This window comes from Trichosurus vulpecula, chromosome 3 (genome assembly GCF_011100635.1).
Source record: "Trichosurus vulpecula isolate mTriVul1 chromosome 3, mTriVul1.pri, whole genome shotgun sequence".
Taxonomy (NCBI): Eukaryota; Metazoa; Chordata; class Mammalia; order Diprotodontia; family Phalangeridae; genus Trichosurus; species Trichosurus vulpecula.
The window spans coordinates 288,143,248-288,155,734 of NC_050575.1; the positions used below are offsets into that span (position 1 = coordinate 288,143,248).

The 12,487-nt window shown below is 39.7% G+C and overlaps 1 protein-coding gene across 1 annotated transcript in view; it reads right to left on the bottom strand.

The window, feature by feature from the left end:
- ACOXL (acyl-CoA oxidase like) overlaps positions 1-12,487 on the bottom strand; it is a 531,229-nt gene that overhangs the window by 108,751 nt on the left and 409,991 nt on the right. Inside the window, exon 16 of the mRNA XM_036753019.1 lies at positions 1,668-1,755. Within this exon, the coding sequence (XP_036608914.1) occupies positions 1,668-1,755 (88 nt within the window). The remainder of the gene's footprint in view (positions 1-1,667; positions 1,756-12,487) is intronic.

Genomic DNA, 12,487 nt, shown 5'->3' on the forward strand with positions numbered 1-12,487 from the left:
GTCCTCAATCTTAACCCTTTTCCCCCTTTCCCTTCATTGTATTCTCTCTTATTCGGGGCTTTGATTAGCAAAGTCAAACCAACTGCTTGTATTTCTGATCCAAATTCCTTTGGGGGTCTCTTCAGGACGCTTTTCTTCCTACTTTGAATTTAACAGCTGCTTGAGCAAATTTATCACTGTCTACTGGGAATTCTTCATTTGATTGTTACACATGCTCTGAGCATTCCTATCTTAAAAAAAAAAAACTATTACTATGATTAACCCATTTTTCTATTTTTAGTACATTTCTAGGATCCCTGAATGCTACCACAACAATGGAATCTAGTTTTTCTGCAGTTACCTGATAGGTCAGAATCCCTTCCACTTGACTTTCAGCCTAATACTCCTTAGATAAATTTCCTGAAGGCATTTAATCATTTTTGTTGCCGTTGTTAGCCAAGCAGAATGGCCTGGAATCTGTTTTGATTTTATATGTGCTTTGGCAACATCAAACACTTGGCATTTCCTCATGGTTAATCATTTTAAGGCTTTCAGAGACTGAAATCAGTCCAGTTTGGGCTCACTCTCTTTTCCTCTTCCATGGTAAGAATAAGGTTTTAAATGCCCAGAAACCCCAGGTAATGGAACTAGGCTTTTTTTTTCTTTCTGTGATCCCTGCATATCAGTTTCTTTATTCAAGCCTTGACTGTCCTGTTTCCAGTGGTGACACAGACACCTGAGAGTCATTCTTTAACATTTCTGTCTAATGACAACCACATTTCTAAGTATTTAACAGGTCTCCATCTGGAGACCACATCATTGACTAAAACTGTCCAAAAGAGATGTGATATCAACTGGGAATTTCTAACCTATATGTGTGACAGAAACCTCTCAGGAGTAAATACTGACAGTATCTTGGCCATTTCATTTCATCTTCTCTGCCATCCGCCCTCCCCCCATCAAGGTTGTCATTATCAATTTTTACCCAATGGTCCTGATGTTAAACAATCATTCTGATAGTGATCTGCTGCCTTCCTCCTCTCTTCCATGGCTCTTACTTAGGTTCAAATTCAGTGACATGTTAGATTTTTTTTTCTTTTGTGCTCTCTCAGGCTGAAATGAATGGTGTTAAAAGTGCCGAACAAGTTACCTACTAACCTGAGGATTAGGCCTAAGCTGTTAGTTCTGGTACTTAAAATTCTTCAGGCAGTGACCCTATTAAAACAATCTCACTTTATCTGTACATATGCCCTTGAATTTATTTATTGACCAATGACAGTCTTCTTATGATGTGATTCAGGCTCAGTGCCACATGGCTCTTTTCCAACTGGCTCCCATTTGGTAGAACATTCTATTGTTTCAAGTTATGTCAAGTGAGCTGTTCAGTGTGCTCTTCACGCTGGCTTTGACTAGCTTCACTTTGCTAGCTGTTCCTGCTGAATATCAGTTCATTTAGCACAAAAAGTCCCATGTTCTAACTTCAGTAAGTGATTCGGGGGGCCTCAAAGTCAACATTTTAGGCTCTCCAAGAGGTTTGCCAAGTCTCTGACTGAAATGCCTCACCCCTGGTCTGGGACATTCATGTTTGGAAACACTCATGTCCCTAATGGGGAAAGTCATGTTACTCAAATAACTTTCAGGATCATCGTGTCATTTACAGATTATAAATTCAATAAACACCGACTGACCTCTGTGTATGTGCGCCAGGGACAAGGAAGCAACATGATGAAGACATGAATTCCAGGCACTGAAAATGTCCTCCTTCTTGGTCATTACCTGTCAAATTGACAGAAGGAAAATGGCTCCTTAAATAGTTGAGAATTTTTTTCTTAACCTGTTGTTGCTACCAGAATGATATATGCAGATGGAGTAGGACTAATTAGCTTAGTTAAGTGTACATAGAGAAGCCCCCAATTCTTGATACTGTTGTGCAGCACGGTGGATAAACTTCTAGACCTGGAGTCAGAAGTCAGGAAGGTCTGAGTTCAAATCCAGACATGTACTTCTTTAGCTGTGTAGCCCTGAGCAGGTCACTTAAACTCTGTCTGCCTCAGTGTCCCCATCTATAATAAAATAGGTGAAGTAATAGCACCTACCTACCAGGGTTGTTGTGTGGATAAAGTGAGATATCTGTAAATCATTTTGTAAACCTCAGAGCTCTATATAAATGCTGCCTTTAGTAGCAGCAGCAGCAGTGGTAGTGGTAGTGGTAGTGGTAGTAGTAATTATATGTTTCCATAGTAAGCAGCAACAATATCCTTCTGGGGCTTGGGTTCTTGGGAACAACTCTGGTTTTTTTGTTTTCGTTGTTGTCGTCATCGCTGTTTGGTTTTTTGGGGGCAGGGAAATTGGGGTTAAGTGACTTGCCCAAGGTCACACAGCTAGTACGTGTGTCAAGTGTCGGAGGCCACATTTGAACTCAGGTCCTCCTGACTCCAGGGCTGGTGCTCTACTCACTGTGCCACCTAGCTGCCCCAGGGAGCAACTCTTTGATGGTTGAATTAACTGACTTTAGACTAGCTCTAACTGTGTGTCAATTGTTACTTGATAGACTGTCCCAACTCAGGAACTGGCATTTTGTCACCCAGCTATTCTGCATAAAGTGCCATCTTAAACATGTGAACCAAGACTTCCAGTCATCATTCATTCAAAAAATATTTATCAAGTGCCTTCCTGCTATGCAAGGCACCATAACGACTAGGGCAGCAGAAAGGGGAAAATGTAAGTAACAAAAAGATAGAAAAAGAGAGGGAGATACAAAACCACAAGCATTACAATCACCAGGGTAAGCCAAATTATCCTCTGGAAGTTGTTGGCTGATCCTTAAATCAGACAGATGGTCACCAGACTCAAGAACAAGAGAGTTAAATTTGGAATTTCTGACTTTGTACCTCAGGAGTTCTTAAGACAATCTCAAGAACCTAGCATTAGGTTTGTGTACTTGACTCAAACTGAGGAGTCTACTACATGTGAGACAGCGTGCTTGGCCCTAGAGATACCAAAGCAAAAATGAAGCAGTGTCTGACCTCAAGGAGCTTACAGTTTATTAGGTATATAAAAACGTTTGACCTGCATCATTAGTTCCTTCTTCATTAAGAGGAGGGCAGCTGAAAGTGAATGGGGCATGTAGCAATTGGCTTGGTTCTTTGGTCTTCTATCTTGCTTAATGGTGTTCATTGTAAAGGGTGTTAAGAATTAAAGAGAAAACCTTTTTTCATGCACCTTTGCAATTTCTGCAGCATGCCTGATGCAAAAGCTTTATAAAAGCCTTGGGATAAGTGAAGTGTCTTTGTGCTCTGGTGAACTATAGTGCCATGTTTACATATAATTTAGCATTACTACCTAAGTTTTGAAGACAATGTCACTGTTTCCCTACAAGTCACCCTCTCCATGACCCCTTATGTTAAAGTAGAGGGAGTGATTATCTCTGTCATTGCTGCTTGGATTAATATGGTTCGCTGTGTCACCAATTAAAACTAAAGAAGAAAGGGGGAGAGAAGTTGGCCACTTAGGTAATAGGCCTGCAAAACACATTGGCAGATGGGAGTGACCTATGGTTGGCTACCAATGCTTTCTGAGTTTGGAGAAAGGGAACCTTGACATCCCCATCACATTTCTCAATAGAATACTGGGAAATCCAAGCTTGTGGTCAATTAGAAGTGTCTCGCCTAAGAATATGCTTTCTTAATTTGCTGCTGCCAAACTGGGGGGTTGGGGTGGGGAGGGACAAGACTAGGAAGGGAGTAGTATATGAGAGACAGGGAATAAAAAAAACACGTTCAAATGTTTCCAAATAAAAACCAGGAGACTTTTATATTCAGTTTGCAGAATGAGCTTTCACTAGACTGACCATGAGAAAATTAGCATCAGGAGAATTGCCTAGGGAATGCAGAACACTGCCCAGGGAAGGGGCTTCAGATGGGGAAAACTCTGCAGAGGTCAATAACATACTGAAAGCTCACTGACTCCATCCTAAGAAACAGTACAAGGGGAAAAAATGTTCCAATTAAGGGCAATGGCCTCATAAAGGCCTGCCAGTCGTTTTCTAAGTGCTTTTCCTTATACGTTAACATCAATATTCTTTAAGACCCCACTCAAGTTGATTCAATATAACCTCATCAGGGTTGGCAATCATCCATGTGTGGTCATGAAAGCAGTCATTACTCAGTGCTAGAGAAGAGAAAGAAAGGCTTGGCTCTTATACTAGGTTTATGCTTGGCTAAGATGATCCCCGTTGTGCAGGGAGGCTACTGACAGAGAAATTGGACTGTCCCTTGAGTTCAGCTCTGTCTATAGGCAGCAAACAAATGGAACATGGCAAGGTCAATCCATGCATTTTGGTCTTGACAACTCGTGTGGATTGCCATGTGATTGATTTGGCTCTGGTAACCAATGCCAATTGGAAAGTGGATCTAAATTAATGGATCATCATGACTACTGTCTGGTTTCATTCCACAGAACCTCACTGTGGAATGTATTGCTAGCTGCGATTTTATTACAATTAAGGGACTATATATACGAGGCTATCAAAGTAGTTAGGTATATAAGGAGACATGATACATGTTATTAGTGAAAACTGGAAGTGTTTAGAAAAGGAGAACAAAGGCTTTTTAAATACGGTACAGGCAAACACTAAATAATAAACACATCAGTGGATGTATAATGTCATCAGTGTGGATTCTCACCCTCTACTCACACAGATGACAGCTTATTTATACCCTTTCAGTCTATGTGACTGTGTCTTTCCATAAATCCTCCTTAAAGAATCCATTCAGCATGTTGTAGGCCTTCCTCTGGTTCTTATAATATGCTGTGGCTTACCAGGTCAGTACTTGGACTTGTTCATCTGATATCTTTCCCAAATACATGCTGGACTCACCTCCTTTGTCCCTTATGATATGATGTCTTTTATGTCACCATTTGCATACAAGTTATCTTCATCAAGCATCATTCCACTGCTCTGTGGGTCATTTGCAACTGGAATTCACTTGGATTTGTGGTGCTTTATGATTGTAGCCATAACTTAGAAAATACTAGTGTTGGCCTTTTATGGAAGCACACAGCGTGAAATCACTGAAAGAGCTCCCCAGTTTTTCAGCTAATATTCAGCCTAACAACGTTCTATCCAATTTTTGGCCTTGCTAATCACTCAGCTATAGCACATGCCTATGATGTAGTTGTTGATGGACTAACTCCATGGGTTGTCTGCCCAACTTCATGTCATAATCTTGGCAATACGTATTCTTCATCTCCTTTATTTCTGTGTAGGGCTAGATTGATTTCTTTGGGGGGTGATGAGAGATCTCATGGAGAAGACGTTGCAGCGTGCAACCAACAAGAACAAGACAGTCTACAGAATATGTCCGGAGGGAATTCATCTTCTTAGACTTCTTATAAAATTCCAGAATGAACTTGAAAGAGTTCTGAACTCTGTTCAAGAGAATGCCTTTAATGAGCATATGTCATCCTGTTAGATGCCTTACTTGATTGATATTTAGGGGATCATTGAACAAAGTGACCTTAGTGATCACCATGTGCATGGACTATACTGTATTTGAGGAGAGTTTATACAAATTTTGCTTTACTGAGTCAAGTTCTCTTTTTTGTAACTGACAAACAGTAGGCATAGTGGGATCTTTAATTCTTCACCTTGTGAGAAAAGATGTGGTCTGCTATTCAAAGCCGTCTACAAAAGTTTTATTTCTTTCTTAGATTTTCATCCCAAACATCCTAGATGTCTGCATAGACCATTCTCATAAAGATTTATGGAATTTTTTTTAATAGGCACAAGGGTTGGAAGTTACAGATACCTTCTTTTGGTAATAAGACTTGCTCGTGATTCTTTACATTGCTTTGGGATCTTCCCCACTTGGAGATGTCATGAATATTGATCCATGAATGTCATTAAGATTCTTTTGCCACCAGGGTGGAATTTTTAGATACATATTTGTTCTGGTCCGTCAGTTCTCATCTGCATCTTCAATGACACTTCTGCTTCCTCTCATTGTTCATCAGGTACTAACATGGTAGAATCCAAATGCAGCGGTTTCCTTTTCATTGCTGATGAGGCCGGGTCACTATAGAAATACCACTATACATGTTCTGTTTCACATTTATTTACTATCTTCATTCTAGTTTCTCCTATAAATGGTCTCTAGTAGGCTTAGTTTAACAATCACACCAAGATCTCTGGGGACCCATTTTTACCCATACTGGTTTTTATTGCTTTGTGATATTGCTTATTTTATCTACCCTCTCCTACTTTATGATGTTTCGTATATGAGCTTGTACCCTAAACTGGTATTGCCATTGGATGGCATTTATTAATTGTTAACAAGAAATCAAATATTTGGTGACTGACAGAGTTTCTGGGCTTTTGGAGGAGTTGTGCTGTGTGGACTGTTTTATATCAGCTGGACTTTTTGATGAAACAGTGATAATCAAAATCATTGTCTTCATTTTTGTCCATTTTCCACTTTTGGAGTTGACAGTTCATTTGAGCAGGTGGGGTTAAAGTTACTATAATCATATATGGCATTTCTCCCTCATGTTTATTCTTTTGTTTCTAATTTGGTATTGATTTTGAACTTTGCTATAATCATTCCCTGACCTGACTGAACAAAGGAAGTAGATTTTGACATCAGTAACCAGTCATTGTCTGTCTATTAAGATATAGTTATTTTCATCTTTTGTGTAATGTTGTTTGATGTTTTCACATCCATCACCTCCCTGCTACTTTCTTGAAGACGGTATTTATGCTAGACAGCTGTGATGGTTTTACACATGAGGCCTTTGGCCTCTTTCATTTCTCTTGATCCCAAACCGTATTTCCAATATGGCTTTTGCTGCCCTCCCCTATGCCTGCCTTCATATGGAAGTCACTGACAGTAGAGGTAAAAAAAGAAAGTTTAGGGGATTCTGGTTGAGGTCTTTATAGAATTTCTCTATTCCTTCATCCTCTTCAAAGATGTTGGCTAATAGACTGCAATTATTCTTCATAGTGGTCTTTTCAGCTTAGAATAGTGAGCATCGCAATGTGTCCCATGACAGAGGAGGCAGCTGAGGTTTACAATGGCTAACTGGCTTTTTCAAAGTTACGCAATAGTAAAGCCAGGAGTCTAAACAAAACCATCTGACTCCAAATCTAGTCATCTTTCCACTATGCCATGCCAACTTTCTGGCATGAGTGGGACTTTTTTTTTTTACAATATATATGTATATATGTTTGTAAATTGAGTTGTATTTGAAATTTGTTAAAAGTTTTTATAGGGTGGGTAGCATATGTATAGTACTACTCCTTTAGACTCAAGTAGGTGAGACCACTGCCCCAGACCCTGGGCCTAAGGGGATGTTGTGCTTTGCAGGATGCTGTTTATCATGGGCACAAAAAGTTATTAAGATAATACTTAAATGTGCAGAATAAAATAATTATGAATGTTATGCGCAAATATTGTATAGGATATGGAAATGTTTGAATACATCAAAATTAAGCCAACCAATTGTCCTTCAAGGGGATAGCTCCACATTCCAGTAGCCCCAGATCCTCATATGGTGAAGAGTCCAAGAAAATGTACCACATTTGCCCAAAGTGTTCCATTTGCCTACATTTTCGTCAAAATGCTTACATGCTCATAGATTTAACTGTTACGAATTATTTGAAAATACAATGCATACTGCTGACTGAATATAATGTTATGGATGATAAATTTAATAATAACATAAATGTGCACTAACATACACAATGACATGCGTGGGCTCAAAGAACCATATTCATTGTTACAAAACCCTACATAGTAAGAGAAGTGTATTCATTGACACTATTCTGACAGGGAGTCACAGGCTAAAGTGTTAGTGTGGATAACCTTGACAGTAATATTCCACCTTTTTGAAGTGAAGTTATTTGCTGGATTTAAGGATTTTCTTTTGATATCTTCTGTACAGTTCAGATTTATAACATGAAAATATATTATATTACACTTTGAGATCACTAATGTTTAAGTATTGATATTAGTAGAATGAGCAACTAGGTAGCACAGCTAGATAAAGCATTGGCCCTGGAGTCAAGAGGACCTAAGTTCAAATCCAGCCTCAGACACTTACTAGCTGTATGACCCTGGGCTAGTCACTTCACCCTGTTTGCCTCTGTTCCTCCTCTATAAAATGAGCTGGGAAGGAGATGGTAAACTACTCCAGTGTCTTTGCCAAGAAAACCCCCAAAATGGGGTCAATGAGAGTTAGACACAACTGAAATGACTCAACAACCAAAGAAGTAGCACATTCTTCCAGTTAACTGCTTTTGATACCCTGCATTTGCTTCTTTTTTGATTTAATTTTTAATGTATGAAATAAAACAAGCATTTCCATAACATAGTACAATAAAAAAGATGTCTACATACAAAACTGTGAATTTATTGTGCACAACTCATTATTCCTTTAAAATATACAAAATTATCACGTACGTGTCTTTTTTTTCTTCCCTCCTCTGCCCCGCTCTAGAGACACAAATATGTATACATATATATGTATGTATGTATATATATATACACATATATATATATGTAAAATTATTCTATACATACTTCTACTTATCAGTCCTTTCTCTGGATACAGATAGCATATGCCCATCACACAACATAGTACCTAGCACAGAGCAGGTATTTAAGAGATGCTTTTTCTGATTGATGAACTAACTTGCCTGTAGTTGAAGCCAAGGTTGCAGACTTGAAATCCAATACTCTTTCTCCAACACCATACTGCCTCCCAACATTGTTTATTTTAACAGTCTGGAAATGAAAGCCTTGCCTTTTCACCAATCCAGAGCAGTCACTCCAAAACTAGGAGTTTATAGCCTGTGAGACTGGGACAGGTTTGCCAAGCGGTTACCTCTTGACAGGGGCATCCTTGCTATAGTGCAACTTAAATTATACCACCATGGGTAACTGTTCCCTCCCCCCCCCCATCCCTGTGCCTTGAACAAACCCCAGAGAAATAGAGATATATAATAAATTGCTCTATGTTTGCAAACCATTCCCCCCCTGGGGACAGCTAATGGAAACACTGTGGTCTGATGGAAAGAGCACTAGATTTGGAACTAAATTGAATAAATACCTATTAAGTGGCTATTATGGATAAGACAATGTTCTAGGTCATACTTTGTGCCCTTGAAGAGCTTCTATTCTGCTGGGCCTGGGGGATACAACTTAGGAGTGCAGGATAACAGATACAGAGCTAAAAGGGACCTCAGAGGCCATCAAGAGCAAACTGAGGCTCAAGAGAAGTTAAGTGACTTGCTCAAGATGACCCAGGTAGAAAGAGTGGTGAAGGCAAAATCTGAGCTGCAGAAGCACGTACACAAATAAGTGAATGAGAGGATCTAAATAGCAAAGACAATGCACTTTTAGGAGGGGGAAAGGATGAACAATTCATGTAACACAAAAGGCCTCCTGTGAGAGGCAGTACCTGAACTAAGTCTTTGAGGAACTTAGGGTGAATCCCTGAGGTGGAGTTAAGAAGAGGGCACCCATCAAGTATGGGTAACAACAACAGTGCCATCCAAAGGTACAAAGACAAGAGGAGTTGGAATATTGGGTAAGGTTAACCACACGTAGGTCAGTTTGTCTGGGAGGGAGTTTATGAGGTGAAGAAACGTGAATTAAATTTGGAAAGATGAGCTGTAGCCAGACAGTTCAAGGCTTTAAATGACTAATAGAGGAGAATGTATTTTATTCGAGACAACAGGAAGCCACCGAAGATTCTTGAACAGGGAAAAATCACATGGTCTGTCCAAGTTGTCCTAGATCAATTAGTGACTAGAGAGACTGGATGTAGGGAAGCTAATTACTTAGGAGATCTGGATTTAATTCTCAGCTTTTATACTCATTAGCTCGGTGATGGCAGGAAAATCACCCTACTGCTTTGAACATCAGTTTCCTCATCTGTAAACTGAGGGAAATAATACTTGCACTACAAACCTCACGTGCTTTTGGGGACGGAAACTTTGAGGACCTTATGACCCTATTTAAGCCTGATTTATTATTAACTGTGTTTTTCAGTTCCCTTCTTTCAGGACCTCTCAGCTATATCTGACACTCTTGATCATTCCCTCTGGCTTGAAACTCTGTATACTAGACTTTATCACCCTGTGTTCTCCACATCCTCTTGTGTTCCCAATGACTTCTTAGTTCCCTTTGCTTCTTCTTTCCATCACCTACCAACCATCAGCATTCTCCAGTGCTAATCTCCTTCTATATACATTCAAACAGGGACCACATTCACTCGTATCATTTTAATTCTCACGAGATGCAGACAATTCCCATGCTTTCATCTCTAGTCCTCTCTTGCTCACTCCCTGGTCATGCCTGCTCTTGTCTATGTAAATGTCCACTAATACCTAGGTCATAACATTAAAAGTGGAGTTCAGTGTGTTTCCAAAAATCTGGTCTTTCCTCATTTCTTCCTCCTAGGAGACCTATCATGTTCCCAGTTCCCAGAGCTTTCATGTTTCGTATAAATTTCTACTCCTCTTTTTCTTTTAACTCTATACACAGTTTTATAAGTAAGGAACCTGTTGGTTCTTTCACTACCACATGTCTTGAGTCTGCTTGTCTTTTTAATTTTGTTTCCAGACTCATCAGGCTCTAATCATCAGCCCTCACTTTGCCTCCTATCTTAGCTTCCTATTTTGCTTCCATTTCTCCCTCATCTAATCTAGCCTCCACAAACCTCCCAAAATAATTTTCTTCAGTATGTTTTCATGATAGGATTTGCTTAGGAACTTGCTCAAAAATCTTACTGCAACACTGAGGAAATTGTTTAAAACACTGCTTTAATTGTGTTTTACAATATTCAGAAGTGGGAAAGGTTTGGCTCCTTTAAGAAGCACTTTCACCCAGAGATCTTTGGCAAAGAAAACTGGTGGAAGGAGGGGAAGGTAGAAGGGTGGGTAATGGGTTGGGAGGGTAGATCTCAAAGGGTTTTGAGTACCAAATAGAGAATTTTATATTTTGTCCTGGAGGTTATAAGGAGACAGTGGCATTTATTGAATTGGGTTCTGGCATAATGTCATCTCCCCAGAGGTGGAGATTGTCCATTATCCCTTGATAACAATGGTAGAGCTAGGATAGGAACAAGGCCAGTGCTATGGGCCGGGGCAGCGGCACTGCTACCTTCAGGATTCTTGAGCTCAGGGTCTCGGGCTGTCTCCACTAGAGTCTAAAGTGAACTGTTGGTTGGGGTGGTAGTGGTGGTTCGACTCCACCTGGCACATGCCACTTTACTCCCAGTATGGACCTCTTCTGTATGCTTGGGTAAGTCTAGCTGCTCTTCTCATCTTTCCCTTTTTGGAGGGTGGGGAGTGTTTTTCCTCATGTGTAACATCTAGAGTCCAAATGTAGCAGTTCTACTTTCATTGAAAAAGTTTATTAGAGACACCTTTAGAGATCTTTTGTATTGGTCTCCCAATTTTACTCTTAAGATAATTTTGGGTCCTTCACCAAGCTGTCTGTGAATTTACATTGCCTTCCATTGTTTCCTTCTCTTTTATGAAGCAACACTTCATCATCCTCTGTCTTCCTCCTCAGTAGGATTTTACAAATGAGTTTATATTCTAAATCACTATTGTCCTTGGCTGCCATATTTCTCTGCTCGGTAGGCAGATCGAGGGCTGGCTGAATAATTCAGGTTCTAGATTTTCTGGCCTCCTTGTTATAGTGACTGATTTATATCAGCTAAACTTCCTTAGGGCAGCTAGGCTGAGCCAGAAGAACTGAGTTCAAATCTGGCCTCTGACACTTACTAGCCATGTGACCCTGGGCAAGTCAATTAACCCTAATTTGCCTCAGATTTTCTCATTTGTAAAGTAAGATGGAAATGGCAAACCACTCCAGTATCTTTGCCAAGGAAACCCTGAATGGGGTCAGAAAGAGTCAGACATGACTGAAATAACTAAACAACAAGAACTTTGTTAGGAAATGAAGATCGTGTGTTCTTTTATCCATTTCCCACTTTAGGATGAACCACCAATTGGTTTAATTAATTCAGGTTACAGTTGCCACAATTGGGTACCTATCTTCCGATTTTTAATTTTTTCTATTAATTTGATTTTTTTCTCTCAGAACCAATTTGAAATCTCAGATGGTTCCTCCCTTTATTCTCTCAATGAGCTCACATCCTAATGGAGAATTCTATGGTTCACCTTCCCCTTCCTGAATATGGAAGAAGAAAGTATTAACATTAAAAACTTTACTAACGAATTAAGAAAACAGTCATGTTTAAATAAAGCACATTATATAAGATCATTTTCATATGGGCAAAGTTATGTCTTATCATGTGACCTACCTGATCTTTCTCTTGAAAGTGGGTGTCACCATACACCAAGCACTCCTTATGTGCTCCCCTTTGGCCTTACATATTCCCTAGATACAGATAAAGCTGCCTCTGTCTTTTGGTATACAAGCTGCCAAGTACCTCTGCATAACTTCAGCCCAGTTCCCATAGCTCTAAATAGATG